This window comes from Perissodus microlepis, chromosome 19 (genome assembly GCF_051167445.1).
Source record: "Perissodus microlepis isolate ML-2025 ecotype Zambia chromosome 19, ASM5116744v1, whole genome shotgun sequence".
NCBI classification, from domain to species: domain Eukaryota; kingdom Metazoa; phylum Chordata; class Actinopteri; order Cichliformes; family Cichlidae; genus Perissodus; species Perissodus microlepis.
The window spans coordinates 8623352-8647932 of record NC_140479.1 but is presented as its reverse complement, the minus strand read 5'-3'; the positions used below and the strand labels follow the sequence as shown (position 1 = coordinate 8647932).

Below are 24581 nucleotides of genomic sequence, written 5' to 3'. Positions count from 1 at the left end.
CAGATCAGGTGAACAAGGAGGCCATGTCATTAGTTTTTCTTCTTTTATACCCTTTCTTGCCAGCCACGCTGTGGAGTACTTGGACACGTGTGATGGAGCATTGTCCTGCATGAAAATCATGTTTTTCTTGAAGGATGCAGACTTCTTCCTGTACCACTGCTTGAAGGAGGTGTCTTCCAGAAACTGGCAGTAGGACTGGGAGTTGAGCTTGACTCCATCCTCAACCCGAAAAGGCCCCACAAGCTCATCTTTGATGATACCAGCCCAAACCAGTACTCCACCTCCACCTTGCTGGCGTCTGAGTCGGACTGGAGCTCTCTGCCCTTTACCAATCCAGCCACGGGCCCATCCATCTGGCCCATCAAGACTCACTCTCATTTCATCAGTCCATAAAACCTTAGAAAAATCAGTCTTGAGATATTTCTTGGCCCAGTCTTGACGTTTCAGCGTGTGTGTCTTGTTCAGTGGTGGTCGTCTTTCAGCCTTTCTTACCTTGGCCATGTCTCTGAGTATTGCACACCTTGTGCTTTTGGGCACTCCAGTGATGTTGCAGCTCTGAAATATGGCCAAACTGGTGGCAAGTGGCATGTTGGCAGCTGCACGCTTGACTTTTGTCAGTTCATGGGCAGTTATTTTGCGCCTTGGTTTTTCCACACGCTTCTTGCGACCCTGTTGACTATTTTGAATGAAACGCCTGATTGTTCGATGATCACGCTTCAGAAGCTTTGCAATTTTGAGACTGCTGCATCCCTCTGGAAGATATCTCACTATTTTTGACTTTTCTGAGCCTGTCAAGTCCTTCTTTTGACCCATTTTGCCAAAGGAAAGGAAGTTGCCTAATAATTATGCACACCTGATATAGGGTGTTGATGTCATTAGACCACACCCCTTCTCATTACAGAGATGCACATCACCTAATATGCTTAATTGGTAGTAGGCTTTCGAGCCTATACAGCTTGGAGTAAGACAACATGCATGAAGAGGATGATGTGGACAAAATACTCATTTGCCTAATAATTCTGCACTCCCTGTATAAAGTGTGTAGTGACGGGTTTTACAGCCTTTAAACATCTATAATAACTGTAAAAAATAAAGTTGGCTACTTCGTGGATTTCACCTGTCGCTGGTTAGTTTCAGAACGTAACGCCCGCGATAAACGAGGGACCGCTGCACTACTGATTGCCTCAGCACTCACATATTTTCCCCTCAGCCACGTGTGCTCTCTTTACAGATCCACTGATGTAACCTAAGAGCAAAAATAAAACGTCCTTAACATTAACACTGCTAACAATAATAATTAACCCTTTCACACATAGTGGTCACTGCAGTGGATTCAAAGGTTGTTTTCTTGTATTTGTGTCAGTGTTGATGGTATACTTGCACGTAAACACAACACATATATTATATTATTGATTCGTTTGTCAAAACGTATGTTGTCCACCAAAGTGGACATGTAAAAAACACGTTTAAAAAAATGAAGTTCAAAAATCTTTTTAAAGATGAATTAAAATACTTAAGAGAAAGATCCTGATTGAGGTTGTCATAATTCATGCCTGAAAGGGTTAAATTAAATGAATTAAACTACATACAAAAACACAAAGAGCACACAGTGAGCCTGGGCCTTCGCAGACTCTTCAGGTTTGATGCCCCCGCACGGGGCAGTTCCCTGCGTTTCCTGATTGATTGTCCTGCTTCAGCTGGCAGTCTTGCTGCTTTGCTAATTGCACAAAATGTTCTCTTAAACAACCGCGGTGTTAAAAATGGGTCTGTTGCACCTCTCATGCCTCTCATGTTCCCATTCTTGAAGCATCAGAAACTGCTCTCTTGACTAAGGACGAGGTTTCCTCCGGGTTTCACTCACAGCTCATCACATGCAGATGTTTGTAAAGGACCCTACAGTCACGTCTAATTTATTGCATGTTGTATAAAGCGCTTTGAGTGCTCAAGGCGAGTAAAAAAGCACTAAGAACCAGTAATTTAAAACAGGAATGTCAAAATCACTTTATACTGTGAGCTATATGCAGCCCACCGCTGAAACTGCCCTTTCTGTCAGTGTAACGACATTTAGCTGAACATTCAATCCCTGAGATATTTTAAAAGAACTGCGATTTCAACAACGCATTTCTGTGTATGTTGAATGTGTAAAAAGACAGAAAAGGTTCTGGTAGCTCATTCCTCTGCCCTGTGACACATTCACACATTTTTGTTTTTCCCCCACTAGAATAAAAACAGAAATCTCTGCAGTAGACAGTCATTTAATCTTTAACAAAAACGTTAAAATTGAAGTTTGACACCCCTGAGTTAAAGGTAATAATAAAAGTCAAATCAAAACAACATTTAAAACGTGATGAAGTCAAAGAATAAAAAACAAAGTTCAGAGACAGAACACAAAGTGCGCCCCAACACGTCACCAACCTCTAAACACAGAGCGTCACATCACTCGGCTTCACGTACACAGTGGGCAGTTTGGACTACATCACCACAGCTTCATATGTTGGAACATGATGTATAATAATAGTGTTAAATACTCTGTCTGAAATGAGTGAGTGAGCAGTGCGTATGTTCTGGTGTTCACTTCATCTACATGCTGAGTAATACTGCCACTGACAAGATGGGACCAAGAGTTATGACTCCCCTTTGCACGACTGGCTGGCTAATAATGGCTCTATTTTGGTCCTCCTGCTGAATCATGCCCCTTCAATGGGTCATCTCTTTCCTCCCTCGATCTCTCCGCACTCCCTGATTTATCCTTGCTCTCTATGACACACACACACAGACAAAACCCTCTTTCATCCCTCTTTATATCTGCAATGATTTACTCTCCCTCCTTCTTTCTCTCTTACCTCTACATTTTCCTTTTCTCCCATTTTCCGTCTTTATTCGGGTTCGCATCTCTTCATCCACGAGGACTTAATTCTGTGAATGGCCGTCAGTGTGAGTCATTTAGTCCCTGGAGCAGAACGCTCTTCATAGACCAGACGTCTGTAGCTATTTATACACAGCTGCAGTCGGGGTGAGAAAGAGGCCAAAAGTTGTTGCAGGTTTCAGGTGAAGCGCTGGCTTTGATGGTTACAAGACATTTCTCTCTTTATTAAGATAAATGCAAACAAAAAAGGTTTGTGTTTGCTCTATACTTGTGAAATGCTATTAATTCTACACATTAGTGTTTGGGGGGCCTGCGTCGACGGGGCAGCTCATTAGAACGGAAAGTAGTGGCTTTGTGTGATGTAAGCACACAAGAAACGCTGAGTTCAGCTCAGTTTGCCTCTTTGTCGAGGAAAACAATAACCCATAACTTGTCCCGCAGCATGACTCTGTGTTCCTCCGCTCTGCCGTCGCTCTTCCTTCTGCTCTTGGCTCTGAGGTGGCCGGCTCACAGCTCGTGCTTCAGATGCTCGGGCCTGTAACTACGATGAGCTTTCTGAAAATAAAGACATGTCAAAGCCCAGAAGGCATTCGTGACCCATTCCCCAGTCCATCTCTCTGTGGATTAAGTCCATATTCTCATTTGCACTTGAAAGAAAGTAATCCTCCTTCCTTCTGTTGTGAAACGGGCAGAATAAGAAGACGAGACGTGTCAGCCTTCCTTTAGCAGAATCCTCCACATGAGTACTCCTGATTACTTCTCTGGTTTTCATCCATGTCAGATCAGTCTCACGTGTCACAACGGCTTTTTTTAAACTTTGTTATTACTTTACGTGTAAAAACCAGTCTCTGAACACCTGAGGCTGTGGTTATTGTAGGGTCTTTACCTTACAATATAAAGTGCCCTGAGGTGGCTGTTGTAGCGATTTGGTGCCATATGAATAAAACTGAATTCATTTCAGTTTAACTGAATTTAATACAACCCAGTTGTCCCTGAATTCTGCTGAAGCCAATCCCAGCAGTCCTGTCAGCACTGGGTGAGTTTATTACTCCAGCTGGGTATCAGATCACTGCTTGGATCGTATTCCTAACATTGCACTGCTTCTGGAGGTATTAGACGAGCTGGTGCTGTGGCCCTCTGCTGTTATACAGCCTTTCTGACCTGTGCTCATGTGTTGACTCATGTACCTGCTCAGCTTAGTTCCTACAATACCTGAGAGGAGCTTCCACGTAGTGGAGAGGCAGGTAGTTCGATGGTGACCCTTTATGGTCAGGATGGTTCTGCCTTGTGTTAGCCAGCCTGCTGTTAGCAGTGACCCTTATTTGTGCTGCCAGGCGATCGTGGAGTGCTGTGAGCTTCGTCAGTCAGCAGGCATGGATCATGTCAGGTCCTGGTCCAGCTCATTCTTGTGGTTGGATGGCTGTCTTTGTGACGTTCACTGGCTCTTGTTCTGGGAGGTTGCTCTGGTCTGCTCTTAGATCCACCAGTGACGCTTCTTTCTCCTGGATGTTCTTCCAGTATTTTTCAGTCTCAGCTTTGGGTGGGTAGTACACCCTGGATGGGTCTGTGGACAACAAGCCATTATTCTCTCTGCTTGTCTTCAGCCTACTGGGCAGAGCTGTGAGGCTTCATTTGTTCAATTCGTTGCACCTCTAATTCACCCGCAACCTGTTTCTTTAGCAGCAAGCTTCTTCCAAATGTAATGCCCCACTGGGGCGATTCTAGGATCAGAGCTTTGGGGGTGCTGAGCACCCAGAGAGCTGCCCAGCCAGGCAAGATAAACTCGTCACGATGAGACTTCTTCCCCGTCTCTGTCAGTCCCTGCATCCTTAAATGTCTCCAGTTGTCCCGAGTTCCCTCTGAGCGTCTGTTGTCTTCATCTCCGTTATTAGTCATCATAATTTTACCCTCTCCGTGCAAGTCTGTAAATTTCTTTATTAAATCATAAGATTCTTAAATTCATCAAGTCTCTGTGCCTGGCTCCTTGTCACAGAACATGACATCACTGTTTTGTACATTTTAACACAATTTAATCCCCACATTTGTGAAAGAAAAGCAAAACACTTTTTTAAAGTCTGTAACAAAACCATCAAATCAGATAAAGGTTATTTAAATGCTGCAAATGAAGAATGGATTGGAATTTTAAAAAAAATATATATATATCCTAACCGTAATTACTGGGGGAAAATGATGCTCACAGTAAATGAGAAGTAAACTGAGTGCATTTTTTGGACAGAGGTTCACTTTTAATGTGTATGTATAATACAATACAGATATATAAAAATACACTCCAAAAATAGAGTCCTTGAAATGTACAAATGTACAAAATATTGATAAAAAATTACAAAAATGGAGGCAACTTTGCCTATGGTACTATGTATGAAAAAGCATACACTGTAGTATAAAAAAGCACATTTTTTATTTTTTATTTTTTTTAAATCACATTCAGTAATCTGTGAGATACAAATCATCTGCATGTGTTTATCAATATCATGCTGCCCTTCTGCTTCTATTACATCCACGTTTGTTTCTTTTTCTATTTCTGGATTTTATGTATGATTAACTTTTATTTACGGATAATTTCTATGAATTACACACACACACACACACACACAAATTCTGGTTTTGCTATCTTAGTGAGGACATCTAATTGACATAACGCTTTCCCTAGATGCTTACCCTAACCATCATAAATGAATGCCTAACCCTCAGCCTGAACCTAACCTTAACCCTGACACTAAAATCACAGTCATGCGTGCGTCCTCACAAGTCCTCCGGTCCCTGCAAGTATAGTAACATTCCAATTTTTGGTCCCCACGAAGATGTCTAAACAGGCACACACACACACACACACACACACACACACACACACACACACACACACACACACACACACACACACACAGAGTTGTGATTTCTCATATTTGCACCTGAACAGAAAACAGACCAAACTAAAAACGGACTTATGGCCACACTGAACTTAAAATAACATTAAAAAAAATCAAATAAAATCATCCGTCACTATTTCACTATTATGAACATGTGCACTGTAGTTTATAGTTACCTTGACATATTTTTCCCAAAATAAAATCAAATCTTTTTACATCATTGCCTTGCATCATAAAATATTTGCTATACTATAAACATATAGTATGAACAGTGGGAATTTAATGTAAATTTAAAATGTTAATATTCTGAAAATGGCTTTGTTCATTTTTGCCTCTTTTCTAGCCATCACCTACACACCTAGCTATAAGAAGACCCCTCCTCCAGTCCCGCCACGCACCACCTCCAAACCGCTCATCTCCATCACGGCCCAGAGTAGCACCGAGTCCACCCAGGACGCCCACCACGAGGGGAGGCACCCTCATGGTGGGATGTGGGCGTCCGACGGCATCAGCTTGGGCTTGACCCCGGGCAGAGGCCTCTACAACTCCAACGACAGCCTGGATAGCACCAAAGCTGTTACTATAGCGATGGAGGCGGCCAGAGTCATGGCTGGAAAAAGACACCCGTCCACAGACTCTCACAGCTCAGTGCTCACCTGCGATAAGGCCATCCTCGTGTCAAAGGCCGAGGAGTACTTGAAAACACCTCGATCATCTATAGGGATACAGGTCAGTCTTCAAATGAGCGTGCGTGGTTAAAATGCCATTTCACTGGTCCTAAAACTCACACTGCTCAAACCTGTGTGTGGTTATATAACATCAAAGAATAGTTTCCCACACATACATTCAGCCGAGAAACAGCGTTCTCATTTCAGGGGCTAAAAATAGCAGGAGTGAGTCATCTTACTGCAATCCGTTAATTAAGATTCAACTCATGCTGGAGCAGGTTTTAGTGAATGGTAGTTCACTCCACGGTTCATTCACTCCTCTTCTTACTGTACCTGCCTCTCTTTCTGTCTAACCCCGATGACTCTCTCGCTCCCCTTTCTAATTGTTCTCCCTCTCGCTTCCTTTGTGCCCTTTTTCTCCCTCCACCTCCCGCTTCAGAGTCATTTTACTTTGGATTTGTCTCACTCGTGCTCCGACTGTAGCCGAGGTTCTGCTGTTGCTGATCTTCCTTTGCAGGTTTCTGCTTTGATGCTCTTAAAAGATTGAGGAGTCAGTTCACTCCGCCTTCGTAGCCATTTAAAGCAGAATATCAGTTCTATTAAAGTTTTAAAGTTTGCATGTAGGGAGTTTTGGTTTTCTGCTTTCATCTCAATATTACTTACTTGTCTACCTTAATCGGTGCATCTTTCCTGTTTATTCTTCCTCCACACAAATATCTGCACGTACATATATCCACTCTGCTGGCTGTCGTTCCTGCTAAACTGTTTGCAAAGTCAAACCTGCTCATATATAAAATTTGAACCGTTTGATTTCATTCTGCCTGTGTTTGAATATCTTTCTTTGCTAAAGAAATTAAGTGCATCCTAACTGCAGTGTTTTTTTTTTCAAAATGAGATTAAAAGAAGTAACTGGTTGGAGCTGGGGTTAAATATTATTACGGGGAAGTCAAACAGTAATCCTTTGGTAGTCAGGAGATTCTTCCACACATCCAAACTTGAGAATTTGCAGGAGAACATTTAGCAAATTTCCCTGTTCTGTCTAAATTGCCTCCAACGCTTTCTTACTGCCATCAAAAATTAGCGATTTTAATGATAAGAGACTGAAACCGGTAAAAACAAACAAACAAACCCAAAAACACATGACAGAAGCGACAAAAGCTGGAGCTCCTCAAACGGCCTCTGGAGGCAGGCACTGATCCGGGTCTACGGGTCAAAACCCGCAGACTCACATGCTAAATGGCTAACCTCCCTGCAGACGAGAACAGGTCAGCTAAATCAAGTCACTGAACTCAACCTCTCAACCCTGTTTGTGGTATCAGTGTGTAAAAAATATCATTTGTATTGTAAGAGTGCAGGGTTAAAATGTTAAACGTAACAGAGCCGACGAGTCTCAGAGCTTTTGTAGTAGCCGAGCTGAATCTGTGAGAGAACGAGCTCTGCTGCCTGTCCTGTAACCGGCCCAGAGGGTGGTCAGGATAACAGTTTGTTCAGCCACCTCCTCTCCAGTCATAAAGTCAGCCTTCCTAATCAGTTTATTCACAGCTCTGATGCTCAGCAAACCACAGTGAAGTACCCGGTGCTCGCCACAACTGAGAGGCAGGAAATCTCTGGGATCTCAGCTTGCTTAGGGAGTAGAGCCTGCTCAGCCCCTTTCTGTACACAGCCTCTGTGCTGGTCTTCCACTTCAGCTCACAGTGATCCTTTAACGGACCCCCCACCCAGTCACGATTCCACTCTGATCTATCTGTTGATTTTGATTGGCTGCACTTGGCTCTTAGCCTTTAACATATTCTATATATATTCTTTCAGATGCAATGATAAAAGCATAGTGATAATGTCAGGAGACTATAAACAGCAGACAGAGCAAAAACGCCAGGATCTGTCAGTTATATTTATACATCTGAGCCATCTGCAGTTATTAGTGCATTGCTAAAAGCAGCTTTCAGCTGCTCCCATCTTGTGTGTAAAATGCCAGCCTTGCATTAAAAATGGTTGCTTTAGGAGGAGAAATGAGCTCAGTGTTAATGAAGGTCTCACAGTAACCAGGCTACATTTCCCTGACTCATGTAAACATCTTGGTTTACTCTCTCTTTGCTCCAGAAATGATTTACCCAATTACTCAAGCAAAGTTCAGATATCCTTGTTCACATTCTTACTCTCTTCATCTCCAACACATTTGCAGTAGTGGCACTTTCTGTTTCCTGTTAGCCGAGGTCAAAGCCGGCCATCTAAAGATGAACAGGCCACCCAACCGCTCATTTAAAGAAAACAGAAGTGAAACATCCAAATCTCATTGCAACACTTCAGAAAAATCCAAAGCAACACATTCAGCACATGTGCATGAGTGATCTGACCCATCCATCACCAGTGAGGTGGTGATCAAACCCTCTGGGAGAACGAGTCCACTGTTAGCGCTGTGTGTTTGAGTGGAAGAGAGAAAGTGAAGGTGAAAATGCAGGAGTGTGTGTGTGTGTGTGTGTGTGTGCGTGTGTGTGTGTGTGTGTGTGTGTGTGTGTGTGTAACAGAGAATTATACTGACATTGAAATTGCCTCCAGTGATGTGTGGAAAGTCCAGTTAAATTACCAGCGCAGGTAATTTAAGCTTCTGGACTCAAATATAAAATAAGCAGAAAGAAGAATTTCTCGTTCGTCTAATCATAAATGTTTAGGTTTAAAACATTACAGTCTGAGAAGACTTATATGCTTCATTCTCACATTCATCTTTAACAACATTATATTTACCTGCCTATACTCTGACTGTACTGCATGAGAACGATTTGAATGGGTCCTCAGTGGTGAGTAAATCATAGCATGAGAAATATACCGTATATAGCCGGAGACATACGGGTTTCTTTAAGTATCCCAGCGATGCAGAAGGTTTCAACCCATCACTTTGGACCTTCATGTTGGAGAATTAAAGCTGTATTTTATAAGAGCCATAATTTCTAACAATTTCTCAGAAACCTTTCCGGAAAAGACTCAAATATTATTGAATACACTAAGCAGTAATACCAGGGAGTCTGTCATTTTACAGTTAAGGGTTTTTTTATTCGAAAAGCAAAATTGCTGTAGTACAAATTTAAGAAACTGAGCTTAGTGTCAGTTCACCAAAGCATATTTTTAATTATGACTTTGGATAATGTGTCATAGTCCAGAAGTCTTTGACCTACAGTATGCAAATACTCATTTATTATATTCAGCTGACCTCTTCGTCATCCACGTGCTTCACCCAGTCCTGTAATTAACCTGGATTATCCTTCCTTTGCATTGATTTCACCCTCTCAGCCTGCCTCTTCTACAGGAGGTCAACTTTTAACATTTCTGCACATTTTTTTAAATGTTAATTATTGGCTTTGTGGACTCGGTGTTGACTTGACTTCCTCCGGTCCTCCCATTGGGACCACTTTAGAGCCATCTGGGCTGCACTTTTCCCACTTTAGAACTCAGACATGCTTACATTCCAAAAGTCTGATTGATTTATTCACAGCAAGAGTTTTAATTGGAGCCTTAATGAGGTCGTATGAAAAAAGGAGTCAAAGCTTTTAACCTTAAACGCACTCATTGGCTCCAGGAAGTCACCAGGTGGTGTTTGAGTGTTGTGGATGAAAGGCTGAGTCGCTCCGTGCAGCTTTCAGTTTCCACACCTGTGCTGATTCTGTGCCTGTGATGATGTATGCACGCCCTTGTATTTCTGCATGCGCGTGCCAAAGTATGTCCAGCCTAAAGAGCCCGCTGGACGCAAACTGCACGGCATCCTGGATGTTTTGTCTTCTTTCAGCTCTCATCCATCACAGACATGAAACTCATTCTCTATTATGAGGTGGACTTGGCTCTGCCTCTAACACGGAGCGAGTAATGGAGGTCACCTCAGCAGGCTGCTCCGTGCTCATTTCCTCCCTGCTAACAGCTTCTTCCAAACAGCCTGACAGAATACACAATAGCTCACCAAAAATGTCACTCCTGAGCTTTAATACTGACCACTCCACAACAAAGGTAGGGCTGACATTTCCAAACAACAGAACTGCACGATATTCTCAACCAATGCATTTGGTTCACTCTCACAGTCATAATACTACACTGAGTCGGAGATTTATGAATGTCAGATGCTTAAAAGGCCTCTTATAGACATTTTGGGCGCTCTTTGAAACAACCGAGGGCTGGAACGATATCATTGGCAGAGAAATGCACTCGTTCCTTTACAGCTATGTGCACTATAGCACAGTGCTTTGATATCAGACGAACATTATTTACTATGCAGGTATTTCAAATTCAAATACTAGGATCATGAGTTGTTACAGCTCATCCTGAGGAGGACGCAATGCTAGTTTAAAAAAAATCACAGTATAAAAACACATTTTGGTATATTGTCAAAGACTGGATCAACATTTTTTAATTTTAAAATCACCCAGTAAATGATGAGGGAAGTTTGTGGGTAAGTGCAAAGTAGAACCAGCTAAAAAAAAAAACAGGGCACAGCCACGAGTCATTTTTCTGATCTATGCATGCTGTAAATGTGTTCCTGAAACATTTAACCCATGATTAGCTGACTCTAAACAACCCTGCGAGGAAACCCAGGTGACCAAAGGACGAACATCACTCTCTCTTTCTCTCAGGGACCATAAGGCTCTGCTCAGCTCTTATCAAAGCTGCACCGCTCAGGTTATAAATACACCCGACAGAATAGAGAGCTGATCACTCAGAGCACATCCAAAGTCACCCGGTCCAAAATATGGTCAACATGTGCCCTGGGCACACTTACTCAGCTCTCCAGTAATCACAGCTGTGATTGGGCTTTCATTTCCCTTAGTCTTTACCGGACAAATAAAAATAAAGAAGGATAGATCAGATGTTTGTGTAGCTTATGTGTCGACACAGTGGATCCGTATTTCACTAGGAGATGACTTCAGGTAAGGGTCGGTGTTGGGAAAAATGAGGTCAGGAAGACAGTCCTATACGGGGGATAGATGAGTGGTAATGAAGACGATAAGCGTTGGCTGGCAGGGGTAGATAACCGCCGCTGGAGAGAAGATGGAAGATGGTATGATTGTGCTGAGTGGGCTGTGGGTGAAGGAGTGGCTGAGACGTGCAGGCAGACAAGCATCTGATTGGAGGAGGGTGATGTAAGGTGTGAAGAAAGCCCAGGTAGACAAAGGAAAAGCAGTAAACAAGAAACTGGGGTTTACAGTTTTGATAGGCTGGAACAGATGACTCGATGAGGTGTGATCAATCAGGGACCAAGTCTGAGCAAACGCACTTCACATGAACATACAAGCATGGAGAGGGACTGAAGCGGGCGCTGTAGGAGCCACAGCAGCTGCGTCTGGTCATGCACTGACCATGCATGCAGGGCAGATGTGAGTGCTGTAATCTGCTTTTTGCAAACAGAAAACGATCTATTTTTTTATTTGCATGAGGAGCGGGGGAAGTCGGATCCAATCATAAGTGGTCACTCAAGATGCATTTTAATGCCAGCTGTGAACTGGTATACTTAGAGCTGTCAGCTTGTGTTTGGATCACTCAAAGCAGATGTTAATGCAAGGTCTGTCTCTCTGAAGATACAACCAATTATACCAACCGTACCAATGAAATCATATTTGCAGAGCACTGCTTGTACTGTCACAGAGAAAAAGAGCTTAGTGGGCACCGGAGAAAAATGACTGACATGACAAAAATGACAAAGCAGGATTCAGTCAGTATTTAAAAAAACATAGCCACAGTCAGTCAGCAAGACATTGTGGAAACTAGACAAAGAGAGACAAGTGAGAGAAAGAAATTAGAAGAGAAAAAGAAGAACAGATGGAGGAAGAACAGCAGAGCAAAATGGTCAACACTGAAGAGGTGTCATTAAATGTGGCTCCACCGACTGTAGCCACGCAGGAGCCATTATCATCCGCCGCTCTGTCCTCCTCCTCCATAGTAAAAACTAATGTCCTCATATCTATCAATGTGGATGGTTCCAAAGCATCCAGACTACCATAACTGACTAAAAATGCTTCAAAAGAAGCCTTATCTTTATACACATATATGATAGCTTTTCACACTATTTAAATTATCTTCATGACCTTCATGAGGTCATCACCTACAGCTAACGGTTGTGCCTCGAATGTATTTCCTGCTATCTGCAGTCATCCCTTTATCCTGAGGCACAATGGCCGCTCTACAGAAAACACAGGCCAAGAACAGAGAAATGACATTGCATCAGTAAGTTCAGAAATTAGAGTCCATTAACCTGAACATTTTACTGTTTCCTGCAGTGCAGAAAAACCCAAAAAACATCAGTCGCTGTGAAACAGCCTCACCTGGCATACATGCTGGAAGTCCTAGAGTCGCAGTAGCTCTGCACTCTGCAGTCAGTGGCACTCAACGTAGAGCCCAAATTATTGCCTCTCAGAGTTCAAGTAGCAAACACACCTCCACATAAACTGTTTGGAGGAGCCTGCATGACTCAAGCTTTTATGACTGAAATGTGAGAAAGAAAGCACAGAGGAGTATGGGCTCAAATTGTGGTCATAAATATTTTGTACTTGTAAATCGGGATTTTTATGTGTAAAAAGAATTTGTGTGTGTGTAAAACAGATTTGTGTGTGAACTTAGCCAAAAAATACGTGTGAAACTCTGCACTCAAGTTACAAGTACGAATTTTGACCCCGTTTTTCTTCCTTTCATCTGATTGGCCAATGTCATGTCAATCACAAATTTTACTATCCAATCAGAGAACAGATGGGTTTGGCTATTGGAGGGATGCTTTATGGGGCTTCAGGTCCTTGAAGGGAATAAAAGCCCTTTTACATGCCAGCCCAGCGTTTTCCTTCATCACCACGAAGAAAAACAGTTTGTGGTCGTTCGAGTGTGGTGATTTTTGTGTCACAGGTTTACGTGCTTAATACAGGGACTAGCATCTAGTACAGGTAGAGCTGCTGCAAAAACCCACAGAGCCCAGCAGCCAGCGCAACAAATTCTGGATCCCTGACTTTTAGTTAGCAGTTAGCATTAGCAGCACATCCTGCGTCTGATGTGAAAGGACTTTTATGCTGCGCACTGTGACTCACAGCCATGGTCCCGGGTCAGCCCTGACTTTGTGTTAAACTAATTCTAAAGTAATAATGGTATTTCTAACCACTGATATACCACAACTTTATCCTTTCAACAGCTGCTGAAAGTTAGGGGACCTAGCTTCTGTCGGATATTTATATAAAGATCCTCCAGCTTCAAACTGTATTACCCTTCAAGGACCTGCAGTTCAAAAAAGCGCCCCTCCGACAGCCAAACCCATCTGTTCTCTGATTGGATAGTAAAATTTGTGATTGACATGACATTGGCCAATCAGATGAAAGGAAGAAAAACAGGGTCAAAATTCGTACTTGTAACTTGAAACTTGAGTGCAGCGTTTCACACGTATTTTTTGGCTGATTTACAAGTACAAAATATTTATGACCACAATTTGAGCCCACAGATGAAGACTGGTAACACAAAGCAGACTGCTCGGGTCATGAAATGCAAGGAAGCAGACCAGCAGAAATCTGGGCTTTGCTCCCGCGAGTCCAGATTTGAGATTTCTGGTTCCACATCTTTGTGATATGCAGAGAGAATGAACGGATGGTGAGAGAAGTGTGTTTCCCACTGAGAAGCATGGCGGAGGAGGTGTGATAATGTTGCTGGTGACACTGTTGGCCATTTATGTAGAACAGCCACAACATTCACAGCGGCTCAGCTTCCCATCTGGTTCCAGTTGGTGGGACCATCATTTGTTTTCCAACAGGACGGCGACCCGAAGCACACGTCCACACTCTGTAAGGGTGTCCGACAAACACGCTAATGGAGCGCCTTCACGTTGACCCGACCTAAACTCACAGGTGTTTGTGTTGAGCTCTCGCAGCGTGTGTGCAGAGGTGGCTAATTTGAAGCTGCTATGCTTATTGCATAGTTGCACAGCAAGTTCTCAAACATTTAGCTGGCGCTGTGTGGTGCCATTATTAAATCTAATACTTCCTTTTGGGCAACTACAAATGCTTTATTGGACATTTTATGTTGTAGAATGTACCCTATAGCACACTGTGCTTCATTCTTTAGCCTAATTTCTGCTCAAACCTAAAAACCACCTCAGTCTTTTTCCCTTCGCAGCCTCCATAAATCATACAATGTTTACTTTCTGACACGCTGTGCACCGTTAAGTTGCTCTGTCCAGTCCCAACCCAATAAACACAGAAACACTGGGGAATTGCAGCTCACATAATGAGAAGCACTGTTTGTATCTTTTCTTCGCATTAGGTGGAAGCAGCCACAGACTCTGAATCTGAAAGTAAAGGCTCACGGGAGTACCATTCTGTTGGGATCCAGGTAGAGGATGAAAAGAAAGGGTAAGATAATGGCTTTGGGATTTTCACATCATTACAAAACATCAGGGTTTGATGTTTGATCTCGGTATCGCAGAAAATAGCCCCATTGTCAATGCCATTATTCGTCATTTTGGCATGTGTACATTCACCCGTGCCTTTAATCTCTTCGCCCCTCAGACAGGGAAGGTTCAAACGCTCCAACAGCGTGACTGCAGCCGTGCAGGCCGACCTGGAGTTGGAGGGCTTTCCCACCATGGAGGACAAGGGCCTGCAGTTTGGTGGGGGATTCCAGCGTCACTCAGAGCCCAGCACACCTACCCAGTACGGGGCAGTGCGGACCGTGCGCACCCAGGGGCTCTTCAGCTACCGGGAGGATTATCGTACCCCTGCTGAACCCCCCAGTCCCCGGGAGACCACCAGCGAAACCACCTGGCAGCTAGAACCCCCCTCCCCGCGGGAGAACGCGACTTCGCCGGGCGAGTCGGGGCGGGCATCCCCTTCCCTGCGGAGGGACGGGAGCTGGTTCATGCAGTTGCTCCACAATGAAACAAAGAGGATGGAGGGCTGGTGTAAGGAGATGGAGGCAGAAGCTGAAGAGAATGACCTGTCAGAGGAGAGTGAGTGAATCTCTGATCCTTTGAGCAGAATTAAAGGTTTGCATGTGCTCTGTTTGATATGCTGTGTGTGATTCAGTTCTAGGGAAAATCCGAAGTGCAGTGGGAAGCGCTCAGCTGCTCATGTCTCAGAAATTCCAGCAATTCTACTGGCTGTGTCAGCAAAACCTGGTAAGACGTGATTTTATTAAAGTCTGTAGGTTTTCTACATGAACTGGTAAAGAACAAATAAAACTGCTGTTTACACCATAACGCACATGTAGGTGACATTAACTGCAGCACACAAATAACATGACCATCCACACTGCATGTGATCCATCCTACCACATCTGTGCTTTAAGGTAAGCGAGAGAGAAATTAGAATGACACAGCTACATCTGGCACAAAGGTGTTAGACTCAAAATATTGATTGTGCTGTAGAATGAACTTTTGTCATTAGAAACAGTTCCACACTTTGTTCTTCAACCTTCAATACATGTTTAATACTTTAGCTGGTGCTAACAAACTGAATCCAACTGCCTGAAAATGTCATTGATTGTGGAAAAGTGCAACATTGAGAATCAATAGCTATTCGGCGCATTTATATGTGACCTGAGCATTCTGAAATAAAACAATACATGCGTGTGTGTGTGTGTGTGATGCAGCTTTATCCTGGAACAGAGGAAGTAATGGTAGAACCAAGCTTCTATTCAAATGGATCTGAGACACCAGCAGTGTGTGTGGCACAGATGTTCCTCAGCACTATCACAGCCACTGGTTTTGCCTCTAAGTGTACGGCTTGCATCCTGCTATGTCCTGGATCGTCTCCAGGGAACCTTTGCACAGTCTGTAACTTGCGTCCTATTGGCTGTGGTAGCTCCTGCCTCCATGGTTCTGGATCTCGGGGCCTGTTCGTTTGCTGACGTGATCCGAGCCTCTGTGCTGTCCTTTGAGCTGGCCTTTTCTAGCCACTGGTAGGATTTCTTTAGTCAGCCGCTTCCCCTGTCTGTCGATGGTACAGATGTAGATGTAGATAGATGGTGCAGATATATCCCATGCAGGGGCTTGGTCATCCAATACACTTCCTCCTCCTGTTCCTCATCACCGTCTGTCTTTAGCTGCCTGAGGCTCTCATGGAGCAGCCCTTGTGAGTGCTGTACTGACACTCAGTGATCCATGCCCTCCCACTTTCTGTAGCTCATGGAGCGTCTGGATGTTGGACTTTGGGTGAAAACCTCCATGCTTTATGAGGGGTTTCATGTATTGACATTTGTGACATCTCCTCCTCCTGTGGGCATCTTATTATTCCAGCTGGTTATCTGATGACCGGTAGGGCATATGCATTGATGGCTTGTATCTTATTCCTACTATTCAGCTGGCTTCTCTGCAACTGTCTTACCTTCTGTGAGTTGATGTCTCCCTCACACCTGGCATACAGTTAGATAGGTAGGTAGGTAGAGGCCAGGTACTATTTCCTCCTGAAGGAGACGGTGTTATGAATGTTTACTCAACAAACCAGCAACCTTGACCATGCCATAAATCCATATGGAACAATATTTCATACACCGCCTTGGTTTGTGAAATGTCCACAAATGAGACGTCTTATTCTTGTTTTGGGAGCCTGCTTTTCTTTAACATCTCAATCAACATTTAGGAAGCCTGAATTAAAACGAACGGTGTGCACAGAGTGCTTCTCTGGGAGAATTTCCAGGATTTGAAGCTTAAAACTCACTAACTCCTTCCAAATCTGCCAGCTCTGAATATTTGAAGCCTTGAGACTTTGGAGACAGTTTGCCGAACATCGCAGGCACAGAGGTCAGAATAAAGCTGATGGAGTTCTGAGTCCATCTCTCAGTAATTAGAGATAACAGGAGTGAATTCTGTTTCTGGCATTCCTCACATGGTGGACACTCATGTTTGAAATCTAAGGGTTTTTGTTTTTTTCAAATGGCTTGCTTTATGAAGGAGAATTATGCTAATCTCATAAAACTGTACAAATATCAAAGCCGAATGTAACCCCTATGGAGTCACAGTAAGCAAAGTATGATTAGCAATACTGTAAGTTTAATATCTGTGTGTGATGTTGCAACAGATACAACTTTAGGAAAGAGCTGAAGAAATAACATTTTAATTGGTTAATGAATTTCTACACTTGGGGCCAAAGATGATATTTTTGAGATCTGATTACTTAATGCACAAGAAACCAAATGAGTTGGGAACTTCAAAACTTAAATAACAAGCCCCCATCATATAAAATACTACATCTACTCTGCTGCACGCTTCAAATGTCATAATGTTTTAGAGCTTGACCATCTCTGGTTGTCGAGTCACAGCACAGATGTTTGGTCGGTGCAAAGTTCATGAAACCATGGAGCTGAAATACTTTATAAAGTAAAACACGGACGGAAATATATGAATAAAAACATGGAATAAAATCCTGGATACAGTGCAGGGTGTGCTGCAGCCTGAGCTGTGACAGTGTTGTGCTCCACACCATCAAGCCCTGAAATCAAACAAAGCCTCCTGAGAGAGCCTGTTTCTAATCGAATTTCTGCGTTGGATTTGGGAATAAAGAAATTTGCAATTAAATTAGAATTTGTAATGAACAAAGGTTAATAATATGCACACATTTACCTCAAGATCATCAATCTTTTTTCTCCCTGCATCAGTTTAAGAGCCTCTCATGATCATGTTTTTTAGACGTAATTGTCCTAGAGCACAAACCGGTGTACCCGGGTCCTCGTGGGCGGCGTTCAACACATAAAATCAGCTCAGAGATTCTGTTCAGGCGTACGCAGGTTGTGCTTCCTTATCATGAAAAGCCTTCACAAGAATATTCAGCTTGGAAGGAGCTAATTTAATGAAAGAAAGAGGGACCAGCACACGGTAAACTCAAACCCATGACTCATTAACCTGCAGCAGTTACTGAGACAATGAGGCACCTTTCAGTCGGATGTTCCTTTCATTTCAGATATCAAGTGATGAATAGGTCTGCACCGACAAAGTCGGCTTAGTATTTCAGGCCTCATTCATGAACGAATGACGGATCCGCTCTCCAACACAAGCTGTTGCCCCTCGTTTCAATCACTAGTTTTGAATATGACGAGGACATCTAGTGGACTGGAGCTGAAGTGCAGTAAGCAGGGTGGCCCACATGTGTGGTGTTACATTATAGTATCTGCCTCACCACTTGAACACTCTTAAGAGTATTTGATCTTTCGTCTTGTGCCCGTGCTGCGTAGGACCCCAGTGCCATGCCGCGACCCACCTCTCAGGACCTGGCCGGGTTCTGGGACCTGCTGCAGCTCTCCATCGATGACGTCACCATGAAATTTGACCAGCTGCAGCAGATCAAGAACAACAACTGGAGGCCTGTAGATAGCCCAGAGAAGAAGGTGAGGACTCACTGCTTGCAGACTGATTTTTAAAAAAATGTGGAGCAAACGAAAAGTATTTTCTAATAAATCGCAAAATTAGATTTTAATCTTTCTCTCTTCTTTCTAAAGGCACCAGCTCCCGTACCAAAGAAGACAATTCGACAGAAGAGTGCAATGACGAGGGAGAAATCCCTGGACCTCCCAGATCGGCACCGGCAGGAAGCCCGCCGACGGCTCATGGCAGCCAAGCGGGCGGCCTCTTTCCGGCAGAACTCAGCCTCGGAGCGAGCGGACAGCATCGAGATCTATATTCCAGAGGCTCAGACTAGACTTTGAGAGGATCGGGTCAGGGGCTAACACGTCTCCCTATTTCAAACAAAACTTTAAAACTAGCCTTTTTCTAGACTGCTAATCTCTCTACTCTTCCTTTATCCATCTGTCGTCTGATCTGATAGCCATCCTCAGTGCCCATCGCCAAAACCCCAGCGGACTGTAGGATGCGCCAAGGCTATACTCCTGCATCCAGAGCGAGTGTTAGCAGAAATGTATGTCTGACATGAGTCGCTTGGGTTTCTCCTTAGCTCACTCTCATGACACCCGACCTACAAGCTCTCTCATCCAGTGTCCTGGATGGATACATCTGTAGTTTTTCAGCATTTGCAAAGTGCCATTTAAAAAGTGCAGCTTTGAGAACCTACCAGCAACCAGGCCTTTGAGCTAAAAGAGTAAATGAGAGATTTATTTATTTCAAGTTGTTCAAAAACAGTTAAAGTTATTAGCCCTTCGATACTTTTTGATCACTTGAAAATTATCTTATGATTTCTTTTCTTTTGGGGAATAAGAAGCTAAGTATCACTAAATTGTTGTAAGTTCAAGTCTTTGCAAAGTGCCAATGCTTGAAATACCTCAACTGTGTGCATGTGGCACTGGTTACACATCCAAGGTTATTCAGGCAGCCCTAAATAAGCTCTGGACTGGTCAGTGTTGAAAAATGCAGCTTTCTACCCAATCTGGTTGTAGTCAAACATTCTTCATGGTCTGGATTGGTGGAAGAATGACATCAGCTCATCAACGCGCACATTTCAAACATCTTTCCTATATATCTCACGTTGCCAACTTTCAGATATCAACATTTACTTGAAGCTGAAAACATGCAAGTCTTGTGCCAACACGTTCATCATGTCAATGCAGTAGAAACCAGTATGAAAGTGTCTGTAACTCCTTAGATTGAAATGTGTAGACAAATGCACTTATGCACTTATTACAGTTCTCTGTATTTCCAAGGGAAATGTACATACCCCAGTTCACAATAGTACTGTTGTATTTTTGAATTGTGAGTGGGATGAATATTCATCGTGTTTCCCCCCCCCCTGCGTCTCCACTGTTTTCTGCCCTTTCTTTTGCTTTCGACTCCTCTGGATTTGTTGCACACATGCAGTCATTTTGATCGCGCACACACTCCAAGCCGCACGGCCGTCTTTTCATCCGACATGCTTCTGTCAGGCCCTTTCAAGTTGCACCCTCAGCCACAGTTAATGAGGAGTGATGGAGAGAAAAATGTCAAAACATAAACAAAATATCTGCATACGCGCTTCTTTAATCTATGAAGTACTTTGTAATTTTTCCCATTTCTTGAAAAGTTCAGTGTAGTTTGAAGTCTCCCTGTGGCTGACACCCTTTAGGAAAAGATGGGGAATAATGAAATTAAATCGGGGCAAAGGCTTTTCCAGAGGGATGCAAGCAGCAAGTCTGCTGTACAGAAAGAACGGGCTGTGCACACCGATGCCAATTTTAAGTAGTGAATGGAGATTTGCACAATCCTAAATTCCACACAAACAAAAGCTAAAGATCACCTACATCTATATATGCAACTGTTACAGAGGTCTGGGGTTTTCAAAGTGTGGTTCGGGGACCTCCAGGGGTCCACGACTCAAAATAGTTTGCTGTCAATCTGTATGGGCGCAATACACACCAATAAAACTATTGTAATCAGTGAAGGAATAGCTGGTTTGATCCAATCCTGGTCCGTGATTGTGTTCCTCATAAATTCATTCTGAGCAAAACGCTAAAATTCTGCTGCTTGATTATGAAACTTTGGTGCCGGTGATTTCGACGTTCGCTCTACTGTGTTGCTGATGTCGCTGTCAAATCATTGACCTAAAGACTGAAGTCTATTAGTAAAACCTTTGGGATAATCAACCCACTAAATGGTGCTGCTTTTTATTTAATCAGTACAGTACTAGACAAATAATCAAGTCGAAATAATGCGCTGTCCACTGAACGGTACATCACTTTAAAAATCTATTTTTATGACTAATTGTGCCCGAGTGCCTGGCTTCATTATGGGTGGGTTCAGGGATATGAATCATATGATAGCAGTAAAAAAACAAAGTCCCTGGATTTGAGTAGTGTGTGTGTGTGTGTGTTGCTGTGTGAGCGTGGATCTTGTTTTTGTAGCACAATGCTGACTCTTAAGTCAATCTAAGGTCTGCGCGTCATTTTCCTATTACTACCCAGCTGTGGCCTGACCTCCATCGCCCGCCGCACCCCCACACAGAGATACACGCCATCGCCGTGCCATCAGCTGTTTGATAAATTGTATTTTAGATACCTCGATTTACTTTTTGCTCTTGCGAATTGTACTTTTGAGTAAACGCAGTATTTTTTTGAACCATGCGCATCCTTGAAGACATAAACTCCGAGCATACGTGGGATTCACACTTGTTTTCAAGCTACCATGCATGACACATTCCTTATCTGTCAAACTTCTTGTAGCAAACCTCAGACAACACATTACAGAATGACCAGGTAACCAAAGTCTGCGATGGAGTGACAGCGTTTCAATAATGAAACAAGAAAACACGGCGAGCTCGAATTCTGTTGGGTTTTTCATTGCAGAGGCAGGGAGCTTTAATAGTGAGACAGTGGGTATCTGGAAAGCGTCTGGGTGTGCGATGCCAGGCAGTTGGCAGAGCGGGGACGTTCCCCTGCTGTTGCCACAGTGGCAGACAGACGGCAGAGAGACAGACTCGGGTTGACATATGCTGGCTTAGAGGAGACGAGAGCTCGGCGCTGAGGCCCAAACTGCTGGTGCTGTGTGCTGTTCTGTAGCTGGAAGGCTGTTCATGTGAGGATCGCTCGCTGCTGCGCCGGGTCATTTTTAGCCTCTCTTTGACTAAGCAAAGCAGCTTATGTAAGATTTTGGGTCCTTGGTGAGATCAAGCAAACTGCCTCTAAGGCCCTTCAAAGCTTGTGTTGATAAATGTATTGCTGAATTGTGGCCTGCACTGTAGAACTTAAGCATCAGCACTACATGTTTCTGCTGGGCTGAGGCTGAAACGACTGAGGACGACGTATCTCGAGCAGGGTCATGAAAAACGTAGTATAACCGCCACCTGACTCAGTTTCAAGCATTTCATTTGCACCTTAAAGACGCATCGCATAATTTGCCAGGAGGCCTTTTTTTCTAGTCGGACCTTGAAGGAACCAGGGGAGATGGAAAAGGGCAATAAGGAGACGAGTGTGAGTAAATTTACAGATGCATTTAGAGATAAGAACTGTGCAGAAATCATCCCTCCCTCATCACCCCAGAGACAAACCTCGCTGCTCTGACGGCTGGGTTTTGTCTCCCAGTGAAAGTCGTTTTCTATCGATGACACCTTTTCTTTTGAGGTGTAAACGCATTCTCACATGAACTCTTTTTCACAGAGCGATCTTGTATTCCCTCGAAGCCGACTGTAGCGCTTATTCTGCGCTGAATCCTTCTGGATGACGCGCAGCATGAATCCGATACTGTGAGCGCCAAGGGAGTCTTCTTTTGACGATGCAGTTGCAGCGCTTTCCTTTAGGTGGCCCGCTGAAACCTCGTGTGAACCCCGAGCGTACAAAATTTCAACAATGCTGTATTCAGTGCCAGGAGGGCAGCGGCCAACTGCAAGTGCAATGTCTTTGACTTATCCAGCAAACTGTAAAGTTCTTACTGCACATTAGTTTTACGTAATCAAACCATGACTGCCGTCGCCGACCCATCTCCAAACATGCCGTTTGAGCTTGTATCTACACATTCTGTGGCCTCACTTCTGGTACGACTGTCTATGCGCTTTAAACTCTAGAACCCATGACGTGAACTATTTCAAGGGGACTTTTTGGTAATCGTGCCATGGAAAGAAACACACTGATACAACACTTCCTAGAAGTTGGAATGTGAAACAACTCTATAATTACTAGACAAAATGAAAAAAGGTAGTTGTTTAGCTAAAACTATTTTCATCTCTTGTATATCATATCTATAGGAAGGATGAATATAATGCCAAATATTCATTATTTGTAAAGAAATATATATATAGATATATAAATAGAAAATATATGCTTCATTGAAACACAACTATTTTCTGCACTTGCTCATGTTTTGCTGTTATTCTCACTTTGTTATGGTTCCTTTCTAAGCTGATATGATGGCATGCAAAAAATTGATGATTTTGAATGTAGGCTTATTTATTCTTGTTTTTAAGAATTATGACACTGTCACACTGATGTACATTTGTTATGTATTTATTTAAGTCTGCCACACGTGCATCTCTCAAGGCGCGTTCTTTCAGTGCAAGTTACCTTATCGTTAATTTATTTTGTATTATTATACCATATGTATTTTCCTCCATTCTTTCAGAGCTGTTGGGAGATTTTGCCTATTTGAGTCGTTGATCACTGCTTAGTTCACTCAGTGTAAATAATTCTGCAATTAAATTTTTTGAGAAAAAGTTTAGGACAAGTTTGTCTTTGTGGTCCTTTTTACTTTGAACAGTAACTCGCTGCTGTTGTGATCATCACAGCAAAAGTATTCACGTAAATCTTAGACATTATACATTACACTGCATTTAATCCACTGGAGTGGGTATACTCAGAATTACAGCTTTCTGATGCCTGTCCTAACAGTAACTGTACTTCCAGCGGAGGGATTTTCTCCCACCGGAGGGGAGCTAAACGAATTCATCAAACTGCTCTTGACATTTCATGCATTTTAGATCTGTGGCCCGCTAACGAAAATAGCAGTGAAATAAAGATGAAGTGTAGCTCTGAATCATCAGTCAAAGAAATTGGTGCACTTACTTTCCGATATTCATAGTGTGTCAGGAGGTTCACCAAAGAACTGGCATTTATATAAAAGAATAACTGAATGAACTGGCTTTTGTTTTTTCACATCTAACAAAAGCGATCAGCGTGCGTCAGCTTACTATAAATCAATCTTATCCAATTCAGGGTCACGGGGGAGCCGAGGCCTACCCCAGCTGTCACAGGGTCCACCGTGGAAAGGTTGTCAGTCTGTCGCTGGGCTAGCGCGCAGAGGATGACAACCCTTCAAGCTCACGGTCACACCTACAGCCAATTTAGAACCAGCAATTAACCTGACCCCATGCACTCCTTTGGAGAGAAAACGCAACATCACACAGGTGCTTCTTGCTGCGAGTCGACAGTGCCCATATGTTCAGCTTACCCTTGAACACCATTCTTTAAAGCAACCCACATAATGCTTCTGGCACTAAAGAGTTCTATATTCAGCATTGACATAATCTATATCCCAGCATGGTTACATTTAAAATTTGCAGGTTATATTCTTGTAATGCATTTCATGCACCACAGCAACGGCAGCATCCATAAATTCTACAGATCTGCAGGCTGACTGTCTGCAAGAATGCGATCACTGGTACAGTATCAGGACTCTAAACTTCAGATGATCAGTGTCTAAATGTTTCAAAGACCTTGTAATGGCCATAAAGGTCGAAGTCAGGCAAAGATATGCTGGGTATTACATGTTTTCAATGCTTTTCATTCCTGCAGAATTTTGACCTACGAGCT

At 43.2% G+C, this 24581-nt stretch overlaps 1 protein-coding gene across 2 annotated transcripts in view; it reads left to right on the top strand.

The window, feature by feature from the left end:
- The window catches only part of dlgap2a (discs, large (Drosophila) homolog-associated protein 2a), a 185291-nt gene extending 161801 nt beyond the window's left edge, over positions 1–23490 (top strand). For both annotated transcript variants that reach the window (XM_084915595.1, XM_084915594.1), the window contains 6 exons: positions 6098–6483; positions 14691–14779; positions 14936–15375; positions 15452–15543; positions 18594–18746; positions 18858–23490. In XM_084915595.1, coding sequence (XP_084771721.1) covers positions 6098–6483; positions 14691–14779; positions 14936–15375; positions 15452–15543; positions 18594–18746; positions 18858–19064 — 1367 coding nt within the window. In that variant the 3' untranslated portion in view covers positions 19065–23490. The remainder of the gene's footprint in view (positions 1–6097; positions 6484–14690; positions 14780–14935; positions 15376–15451; positions 15544–18593; positions 18747–18857) is intronic.
- The last annotated feature ends 1091 nt before the right edge of the window (positions 23491–24581 follow it).